General features: G+C 39.0%; 1 protein-coding gene, 1 long non-coding RNA gene and 1 other non-coding gene across 5 annotated transcripts; 1 reads left to right on the top strand and 2 right to left on the bottom strand.

Annotated features, from left to right (window-relative positions):
• Positions 1–833: 833 nt before the first annotated feature.
• LOC103722888 (NAC domain-containing protein 21/22-like) lies at positions 834–5,758 on the bottom strand. Its single transcript, XM_008813609.4, has 3 exons — positions 5,465–5,758; positions 3,260–3,531; positions 834–1,756 (listed from the first exon to the last, which is right to left on the bottom strand). Exons 1-3 carry the CDS (start codon positions 5,646–5,648, stop codon positions 1,262–1,264), a joined length of 951 nt encoding a protein of 316 aa, XP_008811831.2. The 5' UTR covers positions 5,649–5,758; the 3' UTR covers positions 834–1,261.
• TRNAV-AAC lies at positions 4,386–4,459 on the top strand. Its single transcript has one exon. It is a non-coding gene; the product is annotated as a tRNA-Val (tRNA).
• A 630-nt stretch (positions 5,759–6,388) lies between the features above and the next one.
• LOC113460972 lies at positions 6,389–11,841 on the bottom strand. Of its 3 annotated transcripts, XR_003382803.2 has the most exons (4): positions 10,639–11,837; positions 9,616–9,815; positions 8,215–8,319; positions 6,389–7,497 (listed from the first exon to the last, which is right to left on the bottom strand). It is a non-coding gene; the product is annotated as an uncharacterized LOC113460972 (long non-coding RNA). The 3 variants fall into 3 exon arrangements; XR_003382802.2 differs by having other exon boundaries at positions 8,215–9,815; positions 10,639–11,841; XR_005514100.1 differs by lacking the exon at positions 8,215–8,319.
• Between the last annotated feature and the right edge of the window lie 8,752 nt (positions 11,842–20,593).

Genomic DNA, 20,593 nt, shown 5'->3' with positions numbered 1-20,593 from the left:
TTTGTATTGGTATAGAAGATAATAGAATTCAGTCAACTACCTAACAAAGCTGCAACATGGCAATCTTTGGTATCCTTCAGAGAACTAAAAAGAAGCTCCAAAGACAAAAGTGACGACAAGATCCAATTAAGTTTGCAATTTTGGTGAGGAAAGAGTAACGTAATGACTGATAGAGAGTATAGGACATAAGTTCCACTTCATTAAACTAATAAATCAATCCTATATCAATTTCATTCCCTCTGTTCATGAATTGGTAGGTGCAATAAGTTGCAGCCCTAGTAAAGCATGAGTAATCTTAGGCATGCCATGTGAAATTACTCAATGCAGCAATACTAAATGAAAGATATTCCATGCTTTATAGAGTAGAATCAGCTGTATTGTTGATTCTAAGGAGAAAATTTATTGTAAACTTGTCCCAATTAAACTAGATATAAATATTAGAGATGGAAGGCTTTGAGTCAGAGAAATTTAAATAGATATCATGGAGACGACTTGACCCATTCTCATAGTTATTATTACCCATAGAATGAGGCATGGGTTAGAGTTGGAATTTAGTAGAAGGTTATGCAACTTAGATAAGGTTGTCCTTGTTCGACAGCCGAAGTTGCCGATTGAAATGGTTCACATTTTTGTCGAACTCAAAGCATAGCCCCTCTCAAGGGGCGCATTATTTTCCTCTTATAATTTTCATATAAAGCATCTATGAATGTAGAAGGATGAGAAGTTTGTCAAACTTATGTTAAATTTCATACAAAAGAACTAGGATTACATAGATACCAAAGATTGCAAAGTAATGATGATGGAATAAATTATGACACACAGGATCCATCAAAAAATACCACTAAACTTATCATTCTAATAAGATTGTCTGTCACAGTACCATGGAAGAGATTTGGTGTTACCGAAACGTATAAAATTGGCTTTGATAAAATGATCCGATGTACTTAACTCACAGCTTGCAACAAAAGGCATGAATGGTGCCCTCAAAATCAAAATCAAGCCTTCTTCACGTGGAGTGGAACATTTCACCACTAATAACCAGCCAGCCAACCATAAACTTTTGTCATCAATATTCATCAATCCTACCCATTTTTTTTGTCGCATTAGAAGAATTTTGTCAATGTGCCCATAAAAAGCATTCATTTGGGCAATTCCAAGTAAAAACAACAACAATCTCACACCTTATATATATGGATAGACAATATGTACAAATTTGATAGGTGACTCCCTATAAATAGAAGATACCTTCACCTCACAAACCTTACCAATCTTCACTAAGATTCGAAAAAGGATTCCAAGCGGGCAGACCCATATCAGAGAAGTAACCTCCCAAACTCCCTTCGGCCAAAGTTGGCAGGACCTCCCCCTTTGGATTGCCCTCCAGCTTGGTGAGCTGGTTTAGGACTGCTTTTATGGCCTTTCTATCACTGGAGAGTGGGGTCACACAAGAGCCTAGGTCAGGCAAGTCCCCCAATTGGGCTAAGCCTTTTGTTAAGGGCAGGTTTCTTTCCATTGGGGGCAGGGGTGGGGCCAATAATGGGTTTGGGGGCTGGTATGTGGGGCTTGGAGGAAGGCTGGAGAAGCAGGGCACCTGCTCAAACCCCTCAAAGTTTTGTGGGGCTTGGTCCAAGGTGATGTAGGTGTCCATAAGAGGTGGGAGGGAGGAGGAGCCTGAGTCAAGATAGCTTGCTTCAATGCTTGGCTTGGAGGAGATCCCCCTGTGCTTGCAGAACACTTTGCATAAGACCCAATCTTCCTGTTTAAAAAAGAAAGAGAGAAAGAGAAATAGGTTATATGATATTATGCATGATTAGAGGACTAGTTAACCATGACATGTTTGGAAAATCCATGACAAGGAGTGTGTGGAATATTTGATCGTCACCCCGTAACTAAGCACTTGCAATGGCTTGCAAGCATGGAGATTTTAGATATTGTATAATCTTCTGCTATTGGTAGTTGGGCCATTAGCAGAACTTGTGATTAACTTTGCAAGGTGATCAATGTTTTGGAACCTACTCAATTAGGAGTTTTGTCACAAACTGATTTAAACTTGGTTAAGTTACTGGATAATTAGTTAACAAGATAGTATGTTCGCAACACATTGATAATTATGTCCTCGTGTTGGATTACAGTTTGGCTAATGAATGCTTGAAATTGTATATTTTAAATTTCAAATTTGGTTACATCTTTAGGCCATGATTAGAGAGATGTCAGCATATTGATCCACAAATCACAACACTTGCTGTCTATTTTCTATTTTTTTCAGAATTTTGTACTTGTCCTGCTGGATAAAGTGATGTTAATTGTAAGTGAAAAGGATGCAGCTTAATCAAGAAAAATCAAGTGAACATGAGATAAAGTCTAGGTACAATGATACTAATTTTTTTTGTCATGGAGAACTATATATATCAATACTAGCATAGTGGGAAAGCTTATATTGTGTTGCATAAAGTGACAAAAGTTAGGCATGACAGTGAATGAGACAGACTAGGAGGATAGATAAATAATATACATATAAGTATCATAAGGTACAATATAGAGTTCTTTATTACGAAGATAGTTAGGAGAAAATAATGTCTGAAGTAAATATAGACAGGGACTTATGAAAGCAACTGATAACCCCCAAAGTTGGTACTCGGAGAACATCTAGCAGTAGTAAATTCCATGGCAAGAAGGAAACAACATCTAGACAAATGAAGGGTTCTTTTTCCAATATATTACAGAGAAGAAAAAGCTTACTATATATTAGGATTTAGTAAAATAACTCCTCTAATTTTCACTAGAATCATGACCTATTGAACAATATTATCAGCTCTTGGATTCATAAATCACATGTTGCACTGCGATAAATAATACTATCTAGATAGTTTACAAAGTCTAGTACTTGTGAAACTAATTTCACCATGGAGAGAATTTGGCTCTTTTTGTTAATATCAATTGCTACATTGAGTTGTCTAAACTAATTCTGACATCTACCTCATAGTCTTGTTTATAAATAGAATTGTCAGGCAATGACTACTATAATATTGCTCCAATATGAGAACTCAAAACTTGAATTACTTCAACCTAGTTGTTTATATCTTCTATCTACTAATTTATGAAACACTACTAGAGAATTCATTATTATAATTGCTCATGATAATAGTCCACTACCTATTATTTTCTAAACAAAATGAAGAATCATAGAATAATTGGTGCAACTATAACAAAGCAAAGGAACTTATTTGTAGGTAGAAAATTTTTGACATTATAAATTCACCTTGAAGGGCAGCTTTGGCAGATCATTGGGTCCTTCCATGCGGAACTCATGCATGACCCAGTCAGTCTTCTTTCCCTTGGGAGCTCTCCCTTGATAGAAAACCAGGGTCTTCCTCATCCCAACCTGCACCGCCTTTCGAGCTACCGGCCTATCCTTTCCGGTGGCCTTCCAGTAGCCCATCAAGGTTGCCCGGTTAGTTCGCTGACCGGTCGCATACTTGCGATCCCGTAGACTGAAGAAGTACCACTCCTTCCCCCCAACGCAAGCCATTTCTAACTCACAACCATTTGCATCAGCACCCACAAGTTTAGCATTCAATAATAATTCGATGTGGGGGCGAAAAGGTTAAAGAGAAAGGTGTACATCCATGTAGGAGTGCATGCAAGAGTAGCAAACATGAGGATTATTATTTGGTGAATATCATGAAATTTATGTGTCATTGATAGGGATTTATAGGATAAAATTTGCTCGGATGTTGAGTGTGAAATATTGAAAACAAATTTTCATAGTTATGGGTGGAGTTAATTTGATACTCTCATGCTACTAAGTAGTAATCAGGAGGTAAAATCCAGTGTTTTTGTTTAGTAATTTGCATTTCGAATACTAGGTTAAGTTGCACTCCTCATGTGTAACCTTAGGTAGAGCAATGACTGAAATCTTATAAAGTATCTACTATATAAAAGTTATGCTAACGTGCAATGATGGAATTATGTCTTGACATGTTTGATTTGGAAGTTGACCCAATGGCGAAAGGTTTTGTGGAGTTGGTGCCATGCAATGAACCCTCCATGGCTTTGTTAGCATCATCATCATGCAACCTGGCACTTTGATAGAGATTGCTTATCATCGTGTCGATGGCCGATGCAATAGCATGTTGGCCAGAGGCCCATCGATGATTCCATCGTCGACATCAAATATCGTAATCCACATATTGTTAGAAAGTAAGTTATTTGAGCCAGAAATGAGGACCTGGGATCAAGGTGGTTCATAGCTACAGGAACACGTGTGTGGTCCATATGAGATTGAAAATCTTTTGGGATAGATCAAAGGCCCCCCACCTCGGTGTGAAGCCATCAACATCTGTGGAAAACTACTAATAACGAAAGTAGAAAGCTTCTTCATTCCTGGTGTCGTGGTGTAGTTGGTTATCACGTCAGTCTAACACACTGAAGGTCTCCTGTTCGAGTCCGGGCGACGCCATTTCAGCATCTATATTTTTAAATTTTCTTCCCTTCAAAATTTTCCCATGAGATCCCTCTTTCTCTCTCTCTCTCTCTCTCTTTTTTGCCTCGCGTATAATAATTTAGATAAGAGCAGAAGAAATAAACTGTGGGAAGTTGGCAAGCCATCATGGAAGGAATGAGACACATGGAAGAGGTTAAAAAGTGGCCAAATTCTGGCACAATATGGGGAAGGAAAGCCCAAAAGAACGGCACTGGTTTCAAGATTGGGATGTGATAGATTTGGAAAATAATTATTCCTCTGCACTAAAAAAAAATATAAAGGAGCTTATTTAGTTGGAAGTTAATCCTAATACAAAGATGTCTTTATGTGCTGGAAAAAATTATAAATTAGGACTAGGATATTTTAAGAAAGCAACTCTTTTCAACATAAGAAGCGAGTAAACTCCACATAATAGAACTTAAAAGAAGGATATAAGAGGTTCGTTGGAAGGATATGAATGAGCTATATATATATATATGTGTGTGTGTGTATACAGGTCACTGATGGCATTGAATAAGGATTTCAAGTAATTTTCTTAACATACAGTGTTGCATCTTTTCCATATTCGAGAAGACAGCATATGATATTCTCAGCATAGAATAAAGAAGGATATCCAATGATGGCTCTTCAATTCTTTTGTTAAGGAGGGATAAGAACAACTCTCAACATCCAATACCAAATCCTTCGAGATAAATCAAGACCGCAATCATTTGCTAGGAGTCTTGGAATTTTCCCACTGGGTTTCCCTGTCAGAACAATCGGAATAGGACTGCATGCATAGCCATAAGAAATGACTCCTAGAATAAGGAGAAGTGCATACAGAGGTATAATTCTGAACTGATGATGCCAAGAAACAAAGCCATGTCACGAAAACATAGAACTATTTTGTGTGTTATGCCAGTATCAGTTCTGCAAAGCAATGAATCTAGAATTGGTGGTGGAGATGGTAATTAAGAGAAGTGGCTATATTGTTAGTCTTACCAGGGAGGTCCCATGGTTCACACTTGTTCAGATCGACATCAACCATCGTCGGACCGCCGCAGAAGCTCCAGTTGCGATCTCCGGCGACCTTCGTCGCTAGGTAGTCGCAGATTAGCTCATCGTCCCTCGGGTGGAATCGGAACCCTGGAGGCAGTTTAGCCTCCACCATGCTCAAGCAGCTCATGGAGCTACTGTCAAGATAGAAACTATGAGAGAGAGAGATAAAGAGATAGACAGATACAGAAAGAGAGAATGAGAGGAGAAAGGGGATGATGGGATTTCCTCAAAGCAAGGGGGATTAGAAGGTGTATAAATAGAGGCTACAAGTCAACTTTTAAGGAGAAAGAAGGGAAGAATGTAATGGAACAGTGCTCACGTCTTTTTTGGTGTTTTCTGTAGACCGTGACAGCACTCATCCTCGTTGTGTTCCCACGTGGAGTGATGACGTGGACCTACCGGTGATAGCCCGCCAACCCCTACCCCAATCACCCCGGAGGGTTTTCAGTCTATAGAGTTGGCAAGTTCTCACCTTCCCCTGCGTCATGGAAAAGAGTTGGACCCTACTACCCATGCTGACGTTGGCTATTTCGGCCCTGATCCCTTGGGACCATTTTTATGGATCAGGTCACTAAGACTGCAAATTGGCTTCTAAGTCTAAGTTTTAAATCCAAATTAAATTATCAATTCGTGATGTGTAAAGATTTAGATCCATTCGTTAAATAAAAAAAAAAAAAAAAAAAAATCTAATGCTAAGGTTGGTTGGATTTGGTTTGGTTCGGTCAATTGCGTATTCAAGTTTGGCTCGATTTCGATCATAATTATCGAGTATAGCATGCGAATGAGACCGCTGAATGAGTCAATTCTTGAGCTAAGCACAGACATAGATTTAGTTCTACAACGTGGAAATTGTTGCTCGAAACTTACTTAGCTTGAACTTAGATGATTTTATGAACAAAGAGTCTGAACAATGAAGGATAGCAAACCAAGCCCTAGCAATTCATGAAAAGATAGTACAGTTCTAAGACCCAATAAGAACTTATACTTCCTTGATTTCCAGGATGGAGCTCATAAAATACAGCACCAAATGTGTATCCAAAGTAGTAGAAATTGATAACCATGCTGATCATCTAGCAGTTTCTACTTTAACACTTGCTTTGGATTGGAGGCATGAGTCAAAGTTCTGTGGTCGCTGGAAGACTTGATCAGGTTGAATTTTTAGCTTTGGCTAGGGTGGAAAGCTCCAATCACATGAAATGGACAGGCAGCATGGACAAACAAAGTTGCAGCGCAAATCCGTCATCTCTCTGGCTGCTCCAGGTGGCCTGCAATTGCGCGCCGCCATCGATCCCAATGATAGATATCCAAATCAAGGTCAGGAGGTGACACAGAATCTATCAGGGTTACGTAGACTATATAAATCCATGGCTGTCATGAGACCACCTGAAAGCTAGAACAATATCTCTATCAGAAGTTGGCTCCATCATTCGAAAGTGAAGATGAGATGAAACTCTTCAGAATGTCTCCCCTAGTACAAGTTCAGGTCCTGAGATCTTGAGAACACAAACTTTATTTTTCAGGTAGACTGTGCATTGAAAAATTCCACAACTACATCTTCCATCCTTTTCCTCCTTCCTCTTGGATAATTGAGTCGTTGTCATCTTTCTGAGAAGCCAATGAGACCAACCTGAGAGGTCCTATGCCTCACAAGGCACCAATGGAGAGGGATAAAGATTAGCCACTGCATGGGCAACTGGCAATCAACCATAGCATAACATGTGCCACACGGCGACAAACAGGTGCTGGATTCAATGTTTCCACCCATAATTTGAGGTCATGATGTAACTCATTTGGCTGTCTAGGCCACTACTGCGTCAGCCACAGAGTTAGATTTTTCCAGCTACCATGACATGATCCATTAGACAGATCAGAGCCCTGCTTGGATTTGTTCTCACAACTTCAAAAAGGCTGTTGGTACCGGGGTTCTACCTGTGATATAGTGAATTTTAGGGGTTGCACGCAGAAGGTTGAAATTCCTGCATGACATTGCAAAGTTGTGATGAAAGAATCAAGTGACATAAGCATTGCTACAGGTCAACATGACTTAAAAATATCTGATAATATCCTTTTTACAAGAGATTACATTTCATTTCTTCCAAATTGTGAAGGAAAAATGAATCCGTATTTAGGTTGCCTAAGTCACTAATATATTTATTCAGCAGTGCCCCTTCCAATGACAAAGTAGAGTGATTATGTTTAATTATGCAGAGTCAGGTGAAGCTGAACAAAATCCAACAGGTACACTACACCTACAACACTCAATGTTGTCTGGTGTTGTAAAAGAATGGTGCCAAATATGCAGCTTGAGAACCACCATCCGTGGACTTGACTCTAGAAGCTAATCAGGCTGCAAATTTCTTAATGCATGGTATGCCGTATTGGCCTGAACTATGCAGTACAGGGTGTACCATATCGTATAGGTTCATGCCGATATGCAGTACGAGTGGCGTACCGACACTTGGTATGTCAAAAAAAGTTGGTACCGTAACGTACCAACACTGTGCTAGTGTGGCACCAGTACAAGGTCCGGTACCGAGATGGCGAACCTTGTCTCAATGTTAATCATGAAGAGGTTTTGTTTCTTTAAAATAAATTTGGACAAAATCCGTCACTAGCAAATTAAGTCAGATCAGAGTCCAAAAACAAATCCTTCCATATTTTGAAACAACATGTCCGGTCATATTCAAACTCACCCCATTTCAGTGCGCAGACAGAACACCATGGTCAAATACAAAAGGAGAAAATACCATGGCAAAATTTTGTTAGAACAATTTGCTCTCCACGATAGCCACAACTATCTGCTGAAAGAAGGTACTTAAGCACATAAATTTCTCCAATACACGCCAACAAAATAAAGGGCAGTTTTCAAGTAATTAAAAATACTAAGAATAAATTTTCATAAAAACATAGCAAAATGCAATCAGCAGAGATATGTACAGGAATCTTTTGTATAGATATTCCCATTTCCAGCCAGTTGGAGATCACGCTGGAAAATTTTCTATTAATATCATTTCACAACAAACTCTATTTTATTTTTGTAACAAAGATATCATCCTCCATCTATGACAAATTATGCAGCTCAAAACCTAAATGAGTAGCTGCACAAAAAGTACCTATAGATTTTTAAAATAAAGTAAAGTGAATCAGGTGATAAAAGCCGAACACTTCTTTCTGAGAATGCAATTGATATTTCAAGGAAATTGATAACATAAAACATAATAAATGGAATTTCAAGTTTCATGAATTACCTTGAAAGAGTAGTGCAAAAGTGAAATTCCAAGGATCTAGGGGGTTGAACCACATGTTTATTCACTTCTAGAATACACTCAAGGTCGAGTGTTCAATCACAATGGAAAGAAAACTCTCTGTTCAAATGCTTATGGTGCAAGAAAGGGCACAAGAAAGTTGTTCCTTCATGTTTCTCTCTCTCAAACACTGAAATTTTTCTTGAAGAGAAGTCTAGACATGAATGGTATACAGATAAGTGAGGGAGAGAGGGAGAAACTACCCAGTAGTTTCTTCTTTTCTTTCAACTATTTTCCTCTCTTATTTAAATGTTAGATGATCTTGGTCGGGCTAGCCCATCATAGGCGACCCAACCAAGCCCAAAAACCAACAGAAATAAAAACCAAATATGAAACAAAGCCAGATGTCATGTTCTGCACTTGAAGACTCACAGAGCTCCAAAATAACTTATTGCACCATTGCACATCTATACCTGTCTCCTTTTCATATTCACAGTTTCAATAACAATAAGAAGATGAAGACCACAATTAAGAGCCTAAATTTGTTTTCTAAGAAGTGTGTGTTCTCTCAACGCAATTGTCTTGCAAATTTAAATGAATACACATAAAACATATGTTGATTCAACCCACTGGCTCTGGCCTTACCACATATACAACTTTCTGATCACATACCACAGTAATAATAATCGGGTTTACAGGCCTGAAATAAAAGCAAACATTTTATATTCTTTTGATGAGTGAGGTACATCTTACCATTTCTTCGTGAAGTGGCTCAAAGTAACTACCTGAATGCAAGAACAACATACAAGAGAATGCATGTGTAAATCAGGAGTTGACAAGTACTGTTACCACGTCATGTTGTAAGTGTATCCGCATCAGTTTTTCGGGCAACTATAATCACATTTCTTGGTGATCAAACAGAGGGAACAACAATGCTTCCACTGAATTGCCTTGCTCTTGAAGGAACAATAACCTATCAAGTAAAATATAAGTTTCTACCAATGGCCCTAGAGCAGCCCACGGACACCAAAAAAGACCTACAAAAATTCCTGCATGAGTAAAAGATTTGATCATGTATTAACTGCAGCATTAGTAAATCTTTTTTGACTAGTCTTTTCATATAAGCTATTTAAAGGCATTCCATTTGAACATGATGATTAACAGAAAACCTCCTAAAAAAGTTTAGAATAGCCAAAGTAAGAGGGAAGAGAGGGGAGCATTTTCAATGGAAATACAGCCATCTCCTGTCATAAAGTTTTTCCTTCTAATTCCAAGAAAAAAAGGAAACAAACAAGTGTCTGGAAGCACTATTGAAAATAACTGCCGCAAATTATATCAAACAATGCATAAAAGTAATTTCTTATGTGTATTAAAGCCTTGGAGTAATGTTCTGAAATTGCCGCTAACTTACAATGGCAAACAACACTCTTCAACAAAGTTATTCTAAAGAAGAACAAATTCAGTAAATCAATCTAACCAATATCCTGTAAATTTGTAGCTGAGATAGTAACAATCTCCATGTTTCTTGTATACTTGGTGAAGTTTCTGGAAGGTGAAAATGGATGCAAGCCCTCTAGTTTTTTACACTGTTAGTTCGAGATGGACACAAGCCTCAATTTCCCTCTTCATTTTCCATTTCCTTCCATTATTAAGTTTTTCATTATCTAACCCTAGCCATATCTGCCACAATAAACCTATATCTATCATTTAACACCTATTGCCCATTCTCCTGGATATGCACATCCATATTAAATAGAATAATTGCATTAGCAATAGACATCACAGAGCTTTTTTTTCTGAATGTTGGAGGGAATGCAAGACATATACACTGCCACACGATTTGCAAAGATAAGGGATTGGTTAAGTGCGAACCAGATGTGATAATTTGGGCTCCCAAGGAAAGACAAGAGACCTCAAAGTGCATATAAATTCTTGAAGGGAATGGGGCCAATAGTCCTGTACATAGATGAATAAAGTGGAGCAATTAGATCCTTATACATAAAAACCACATGCATCAATAGAAAGATGATACTGGAAATCAATATAATTAGGTATCAAGCTATCTTTATCTCTTCTTTCCTTTTTTAGCTCTAGATAATCAATCTGTTGTATCATAAAAAAATCCAATTTTCATAAATATTGCAAAAAACATAAATTACAAGTACATTAAGCCCCTCCATTTTCTTTTTCTTTAGTGAATCAAGATTTCCCCTTCTGCGCATCAACATGAATCCAGGTGTATAAAGACACTACTACTATACCAGCATGATTTTCTTTCTAGTCATCGTCTCAATTTTCTGTCAAGCCAACACAGTGTTGCAAACACCAGTCTCACTGTTTGTACCAAATTTACAACATTGCATCACTTAACTCAGTATCTGAAATCAAGGTTCAATCGTTCTCGGGAAAGTTGGTTTCTTTTTTTCAGAATAATTTTCAACGTTCTGCAAGTAGCTTAGTGTAAAAACTAAGACAAACCAAAGAGTCATCCAATTCTGCAAGCACCACGTAGATTCATCATTTATATAGAGTAGGAGAATACTAAACCATGAAGAAAAATTAAAAAATGAGTGCAACTCTATACACTGTATAGCTAATCAAAAATTCCAGTACTTGATAAAAACAAAACAAGCTTTAAATTTTAAGAAAATCCCCATTCCATGTTATAAACAGAGAAAGATAAAACATAAAAAGAATGGAAGCAATGGAGCAGATTCCTTCTGAAAGCATTAAATCCACTGCTCATCGACCATATCCCACCACCTATCCTGTGGAATCCAACGGCGTGAGATCAGAAACTAGGGTTCAAGGAAGGAATCGAAGGAAAGCTATGGTTTCAGAGGCGACTTCGAAGAAACTGGCGACGTGAGCGTTGAGGAGGGGCTTGAAGGGCCGGGAAAAATGGACGATAGCGTTCATCCACTCTAGGATTTGGACGGCGGACTCTCAGGAGAAGCTGCAGCGGAGGCGCCTACCGTGGTCCGAAGGAACACTGGACGCAACTCCCGCCAAGAGAAGAAGCTCGAGAGAGAGAAGGGAAGAAGAGCGCGCGCGCGCCCGCGGGCGCTCGTGGCATCGACCTAATCCCAATCGGGTGGGGTCCAGGCTCGGTAAAATTACCCAATTGACCTGAAAGAGGGCAGATTTTTCCGCTTCTCTAGTCTGAGTCATTCTCACTTGCACCATCTTTTCTTTAAAAAATTTCGATTGGATTGACGAACCAATATGATCCTACGGCCCATAAACCACCTATCATTGCTAGCATGTCGTCATAAAAGAGAAAAATATCCTCTCTTCGACCATTTTCAAAGGCCATTCTACTACCCTCAAAAAAATATATTTTTTTAAAAAAATTAAAAATAAAAAATAGTAGAATATTGGACCCGATAGGCCGCGAAAAAATGATAATGTTCATCGACTCAAAGACCCTCTCCTTTAAGTAGGCCAATAGCTCCATCCACATCGGCACCTCCATCTAGCTCTACTCCCTCATCCTTATTAAATTTGTCAATCACCAGCTCACGTCCCCTCCTCCACCACTAACTCCACAATCTCCTCCGCTTCCTTACCAAGCATGTTGGCAAGCATGCAGTTAAGCCCGGCTTCAAGTGTGACCATGTTGGCCTCGACCTTGCTTGTCACGCCCCCGCCTGCGCGAGGCACGTGAGGCACCTAGTGCCCACGTGGGGGCCACATGAGGGGGGACCACGGGACTCCCTTGCCAGATATTGTCCGGTTCTAGGGCTTCACGCAAAAGTCCTTCACCCCTCCCCGGTTTTGTTTTCCACCCAAAACGCGTCTGCAGAATTTGGAGTCACCCGCCTCATATGCCCAGGCTCTGGAACGAGTCTTTCCGATGTGGGACTATTGGGCCTCACACCCTTCCCACCATCGGACAAGAGCCTTCCTCGGCTCTGATACCAAATGTCACGCCCCGCCTCTGCGAGGCACGTGAGGCACCTAGTGCCCACGTGGGGGCCACATGAGGAGGGAACACAGAGCTCCCCTGCCAGATATTGTCCGGTTCTGGGGCTTCACGCAAGCATCCTTCACCCCTCCCCGGTTTTGTTTTCCACCCAAAACGCGTCTACAGAATTTGGAGACACCCGCCTCATATGCCCAGGCTCTGGAACGAGTCTTTCCGATGTGGGACTATTGGGCCTCACACTCTTCCCACCATCGGACAAGAGCCGTCCTCGGCTCTAATACCAAATGTCACGCCCCCGCCTCTGCGAGGCACGTGAGGCACCCAGTGCCCACGTAGCTTCACGCAAGCATCCTTCACCCCTCCCCGGTTTTATTTTCCACCCAAAACGCGTCTGCAGGATTAGGAGACACCCGCCTCATATGCCCAGGCTCTGGAACGAGTCTTTCCGATGTGGGACTATTGGGCTTCACACCCTTCCTACCATCGGACAAGAGTCGTCCTCGGCTCTGATACCAAATGTCACGCCCCCGCCTCTGCGAGGCACGTGAGGCACCTAGTGCCCATGTGGGGGCCACATGAGGGGGGAACACGGGGCTCCCCTGCCAAATATTGTCCGGTTCTGGGGCTTCACGCAAGCATCCTTCATCCCTCCCCGATTTTGTTTTCCACCCAAAACGCGTCTGCAGGATTAGGAGACACCTGCCTCATATGCCCAAGCTCTGAAACGAGTCTTTCCGATGCGGGACTATTGGGCCTCACATTGCTACTCTCAGCCTCGACATTTTCTTCAGCGACATCACCCCCATCCTTCCCACCTTCTATCGTAAACTCAAGTGGAATCACCTCGTCTTCCCCAAAATCTCCAAGCTCGCTTAGCTCTACTAGAACAAGCACACACAAATCCAGCCCCTTAACCCCTTCCCCAAACACCAACATCACTCTTTTCATCATTGCAAACATCGTCGACATGGAGGACTCCACCACCCACCTCGTCATGCCATGAATGCCCTCCTCATGCCCGACTGTTGCCCAGGTATGCAGCCTAAGAGAGAAGGGGGTAAATTGGGTTGTTCAAAAACTTTAAGTGAATGCAGCGGAATCAAATACTTGATAGAAGAATATGAACTTTAGTAGCAAACTAATAAGTAAATATGCTAAAGATAAATACAAGTAAAGCAATCAATGCAAATATAAAAAAATTATAGTAGTTCGGTGCCAATCTTACACTTACGTCCACTTTTCAAGATTTTTTGAGAATTTCACAATAATCTATAACCTAGATTATAGTACAGTTGTTTTCTAAGTTTATAACCAAACCCAGTTGATTTTTCAGACAATCAACCAAAACTTTTAATCGATTATTTTTCGGGTTTATAATCAACTTAGTTGATTTTTTAGAAAATTAACCAAAATATACACCAATTATTTTACTCGGGTTCACAATCAATCTAATTGATTTTTCAAGCAATCAACTATATACACCAATTATGAATTTATGTATGGTCTTAGTAGTAGATGCTATGGGCAAACTTAAATGGAGATACATATGTTTCAAAATCTTTGCAATTTGTTTTGGGACAAGTATGATTTGACAAGTACTAGAGATATAAACATTGAAGAAACAATAGGTACCATGGGCCATGAGTTGGAATAGATTTATTCAAGAACAATTTCAACATTCTAGAGAGACTATTAACGGACAATGTCATATAGTTGTCCAAGCATTGGAGCTTTTTGCAATTGACATGGTAAAACAACCATCAAATTATAATGATACCATCGCTGAATACAGTCAACAAAGATTGCAATTTTACCTATATTTTAAAGTATGGACTTAATATGATATCTTATCTTTGTATATTTGAGTTGTACATTTCTGTATATTTATTAGTTATCCTGCTTTGTTTGTTATGTAATGAATGGAATTGTATTGGTGATATTGATGGAACATATGTTTATATAGTGGTTCATGTGGATATACAAATTTCCTGTATAGAGAGGGGATATCATTGCATACAGAACATCATAGTAATGTTTGGCTTTGGCATATATTTTATATTTGTATGGGATAGGTGGAAAGGCACCGCTCATGAAACACATATTCTCCACACCTAAGATGTGGTGAGTGAAACAAATAACTTATATTTCCAACTTCATGAGTGGAATGAATATAACTTCCATTTTACATAATATTATTTTTACTTTGAAATATAGAAATATTATGTTATTGATGTAGGGTATCTAAGCATGAAAGGATACTTGCCATTGTTCAAATGGGAAAGGCCTTAAATTACTAAATTTCAATGTAGCAATCAACTAATACGGGATCCAAATGCGACATTCGACTAAGCTCATACATCACTCTGAAATATCATAGAGTATATACTTAGAGTTTGAAAGAATAAATAGGCTATATTCAACCGAAATGGTAATTCTTAACTATATCAGGAAGCATGCAAAGTATGATAAGGACTTTGATAAGATTATTAATGATCATATGCCATTTGTTGTGAGTGATGTTGACCATGAGGATGTTATATAACTTTATGAGTTAAGTGCATGATAGTATACGTGATGAGTTAATGTGATAGGCTACTGGAGCATATTAATGTAACCAAGATTTGCCCTACTGGTGTACTATCTCGTACCAAACATATTGATACTGTATTAGTATGGTATTGGTAACAGATCTAGTACCGAGAGTGCGAAACTTAAGCGTAATCTTCTTTTTGTTGGAATATATAATGGAATTATACAATTTTATGTTATTTTATTTTATTTTTATTCATATTAGCTTTGAGCAAAACAACATGTTATGTGGTAATTATTAAACTCCGTTTGTGGCATGGTACTCATTTACCTCATAGCCAAACAGTTTCAGAATCTTTTTTGTGCGCTTGTCTTTTTTAAGTATTTTGTCACTCAAAAGTAATTTTGGCTTTGATATTCAAGCATGCAGTAAATTACTTCTACAGTTTCAGGATAGTTTTTAGACTGTGACAGCCAAATACTTCTACAGCAAAAACTGCCTCGCCCAAATTAGTTTCCTAATCTCGAAATACAGCTTCCGTCAAAAGTAATTTTTAACCCAAAATTAAAGCATCATCCAATGGAGCCTTAATGTCATAAATCATCTCCACCATGGATTTACTCTTTGGCATTAGTAAGTATCTAAAGCAGCTCGAGGGCATGAGAGAAGCTATTAACTCAGCCCATGTTTGGAATTGTAATCCAATATTGACAAGCTCCAAAAATTATGTCACCCTCCTGTTTGTTGATATCACCTAGGAAGGGCTTTGCCTTCTTTTTTTTTTATTAAATTAAAAAGGCCTTTGCCAGGATATTTCAGCCTAGTTGTGTTAGACCTGCAGGCATGTGGCTCCAAATTGCCGCCGAAGTCCTTCCACTTTGCACAGGATTGCTACCGATCATGTTCCGATCCCGCAAATAAATACAACCATGCGGGCATCGACTGCAGTACCAGGAGGGTGCATGCTACAGCGCTGACATTGTCATCAGAGATCAGCAGGTTAGATTAATGGCGGTCGGAGGTCGGCGTATTTTCGATCAGTCTATCGACAGCACCGAGATTAGAGAAGCATGTCAGGGAGTGTCCTATGCGAGATGGGTGCTGGGGGCAAACTGCATCATTCTTGCGAGAATTCCGCCATGGTGATCGAGGAGATCCAAAAGACCGAAGTATTGATGGAAGAATGCGACTATTCTACGATATTCGCCATCTATTAGGCGAATGTGTCCTCCATCGGGCTACTCATGCTTACAGAGATACCAACAGTGCAACGGATTGGGTGCCTCCTATGCAGCTCATCATTCAAGCGAGTTTATCTGGGTGGACCAGGCTTCTGTTCCGTCTCTTCTATAGCCTATTTTACTTTCTGATTTATTGGGCAACACCCATGCCCATTATGTGAGTCGTCGATATACCCAAAAAAAAGAATTATCCACGGTACTATCATTTTTCTAGCAGCAATCATTGAATTAGCTTGCATTATTATCGCATTTTGCATCACTCATATTTACTGAAGACAAACAAAGCTGCCGACTAGGGGAATAGGGCTTAACATTCTAGTAGGCTCTAGAAAAACCACGTGGCTGCCCCTCCTCCCCCTCTAAGTTTTTTTTTTTTTTTTTGACTGTACTTATATTAGATTAGTATGACTCAGCATTGTACCAAGAAAACAGTACGATTCCATGTACCATGGCCTAGAAGCTTGGGTTCTATACCGTACGGAAAAGAGTGAAGATATTGAGCATCATCTTTCTTTTCAAGACATGATCACAATGATACGGTGGAACGGCTTTGTTACTTGTGGTGAGACTAGTGACATATGCCTACAAAGCCATACGGCTTTCCCCATCTAGACTTCGTGGAGTGCACGGTGGCACACTAACTTTGAGGTTGAAGGATCAGTGTATTCCCTCGGGTGTACTTATCCCTCCATTCTCACACGCAGATTTTAGCTAAATCGCGTTTTTTATAAGTGTCCTACATCCAAAATATGATCTAACAAAAATAAGGAAGAAATGTAAAATAGGGTAATCAAAAGCGACCTCATCTAAGAATTAGTCCTAAAAAAAGATTTTTAAAAAAAATGACTACACCATCATACCCTTATCTTCTTAAGTATTTGAATATTTTCAAGTGTGCATCAATATGTACAACATGAGCATCTATTACCAATAGGTGTGAACCAACTAAAATAAATTTGTGCATTACCCCCTCCCCCTCCAAAAAAAAAAATGGTAGTTTTATGATGTGGCATGCATTGAGTGGGTTGGTGTATGTTAGTTTGGTACACCTCACCATACCCAATTGTTTTTTTTTTGTTTGTTCTTATATGTGACTTTAGTTAGGTCACATGAACCATTTTTATTGACTCTTTTTGGCCACATGATAGAAGTGGGCAACCGTCACCATTTCTTGGGAGTTGTTCTTAAATTTTTTTCTCTCTTCATCATATTTGTAAGCCACTCTTGTAATTTCTCCTCTTTTGATATAGTGAAATTTCTTCCTCTCATCTCTGGTGGACATAAGCCAAAGGCCGAACCACCTTAAATTTCTGTTTCTCCTATATGGTTGTTTTGCTTTATTTTATTCTCTATTTCAAATTAGCTAGTACAATTGGTTGCAATCACAACAAATTGGTATCAATGCCATAGGTTATTTTTTGATTGGATCTGGGGTTATTTCAGTTTCGTTTTTGGGTGTTGAGTTACATTACTGGTTTTCCGAATAGCTTTCAGATCTATGTGGTTGTGCAATCAATTGTTAGTTTTAGGTTTCTGGGATGGCTACAAAAGTTTCTGCGAAGTTCAAAATAGAGAAATTTAATGGAAAGAGTGATTTTAATCTCTGATGTGCAACAAGGGCTACTTTAGGCCTTGAAGGGTAAAGAAGGTTTGACAACGATGGAAGAAAAAGAAGATATTTTGGAGTGGGCATACAGTTGCATTCAGCTATCATTGGCTGATGTGGTGCTGCCAAAGGTTGTAGATGAGATTTCTACTGCTTTGTTGTGGCTTCTATTAAAGTCTCGGTATATGACGAAGTCTCTCACCAATCATTTGTACATGAAGCAATGACTTTATACTTTTCATATGAAGGTATACCAATCTCTAACCATCTAGATGAATTTAAAAAAAAATATTCTTGTTTTGAAAAATATAGATTGTAAGGTCGATGATGAGGATCATGCCCCAATTTTGTTGTGTTCATTGCCACCTTTTTTTGAGCATTTTGTTGAAACTATGTTATATGGGAGAAAAACTATTTCTATTGAAGATGTAAAAGGTACTTTGAACTCTAAGGAGTTGAAGAAGAGGGTGTCTGAAAATTCGAATGACAATCAGACTAATGGTTTGATTGCTAGAGGTAGACCTAAGCAGAAGGGTTCTAGTAGCAATAAACAAAAATCTAGATCAAAATCTAGAGTTAAAAATATAATATGCAATTATTGTAAGAGGAAAGGGCACATTATGAAAGACTGTGTTAAACTCAAAGCTAAACTTATCATGTCAAGTTGTTGGGATTGGCATAGTTCAGATTAAGATGCATGATGGAATTGTTCGAACTTTGAATGATGTTCGGCATGTACCAAACTTAAAGAAAAATCTTGTTTCTTTGAGTATTCTTGACTCCCAAGGATACAAATACGCCGGTGAAGGTGGAGTTTTGAAAGTCTGCAAAGGTGCTCTTGTTGTGAGTAAAGGAAAATTAGTAAATGGCCTCTATTTGCTTCAGGGTAGCATGGTTATTAGTGCAGCATTAGTATCATCTTCATCAAATTTTGATTTAGATGCTACTTGCTTATGGCATATGAGCCTGGGTCATATGAGTTAAAGAGGTATGACAATGTTGAGCCAGCAAGGTTTATTGGGTGGTCAGAAAATTGGTAAGCTCGACTTTTGTGAGTATTGTATCTTTGGCAAGTAGACGAGAGTTAAATTTAGTTCAATTGTTCATAGGACTAAGGGCACAGTGGATTACATCCATTCTAATCTTTGGAGCCCTTCTTTGTTCCGTCCAAGGCTGGTTCTTGGTATTTGTTGACGTTCATTGATGACCATTTGAGAATGGTTTGGGTATATTTTTTGAAGCAAAAGAGTGATGTGTTTGTCACCTTCAAGCAATGCAAGACACTTATTGAGAAGCAGACTGGTAAGAAGATTAAGTGTTTCAGGACATTTAATGGTTTAAAATTTTGCAAAGGCGAATTTGATGAGTTTCGCAAGAATAAAGGAATAGTAAGACACCACACTATGAGAAAAATATCACAGCAGAATGGAGTTGTAGAGCACATGAACATAACTCTTTTAGAAAGGGCTCGTTGCATGTTATCAATGCTAGTTTGTCTAAGAACTTTTAAGCCGAAGCAATTAATATGGCATGGTACTTGGTGAATAGATCTCCATCAACTCTTATTGATTGTAAGACTCTATTTGAGGTATGGTCTGGTTCTTCTGCTTATTATTCTGATTTAAGAGTTTTTGGGTGTCCTGCTTATGCTTATGCGAATGACAGTAAACTTTAGCATAGGGCAAAGAAATGCATATTCCTGGGCTATGCATTAGGGGTTAAGGCTTATAGGTTGTGGTGTTCAGATTCATCTTCCTTGGTTTTGATTGTCCGTAGAGATGTGAATTTAATGAATTTGCTATTGTCGACCATGCAAAAGGAGTTTCAGAAGTAGGTAAAGATTACGATGTCAATGAGCAGTGGAGCTTGAGTGTGAAACTCCTAATAAAATACAAGGCAGCACTTCAGTTTAGCATATTAAGAAAGAGGTGCATTGATGTGTTTGGATGTACCACAGGAGCAGCAACAATATAGTATTGCCACTGGGGAAGAGGAGATAGATTAGGCCCCCACAAAGATGGGTATGCGGATCTCGTGTCTTATGCATTATCTACGGGAAAGAGTATTGATGCTCTAGAGCTTTCTAGATACCAGGAGGCTATCACTAGTAGTAATTCTTCTTAGTGGTTAATTGCTATAGGAGATTGAGTCTCTTCATAAGAACCATATTTGGGAATTAGTGAAACAGCCTGAGGGCTAGAAGATTATTGATTGAAAATAGGTTTTTAAGAAAAAAGAAGAACCCGTAGGGGTTGAAGCGCCAAGGTTCAAGGCACATTTAGTGGCAAAGGGCTATAGTCAGCGAGAAGGTATAAACTTTAATGAAGTGTTCTCTCCTATTGTAAAACATAGCTCTATTCACACATTGTTTTCTATGGCTGCATTGTTTGACTTAGATATTGAGTAGTTTGATGTCAAGATAGCTTTTCTACATGACAAGCTTAAGGAATAGATTTATATGCATCAGCCAGAGGGTTTTGTTGCTCAGAAAAAAAAAAGACCTTGTTTGCTTGTTGAAAAAA

The sequence above is a fragment of the Phoenix dactylifera genome, chromosome 11, assembly GCF_009389715.1.
Source record: "Phoenix dactylifera cultivar Barhee BC4 chromosome 11, palm_55x_up_171113_PBpolish2nd_filt_p, whole genome shotgun sequence".
Classification (NCBI taxonomy): Eukaryota; Viridiplantae; Streptophyta; class Magnoliopsida; order Arecales; family Arecaceae; genus Phoenix; species Phoenix dactylifera.
The sequence above is the reverse complement of the archived record's forward strand: the minus strand, read 5'-3'. Positions and strand labels throughout refer to the sequence as shown.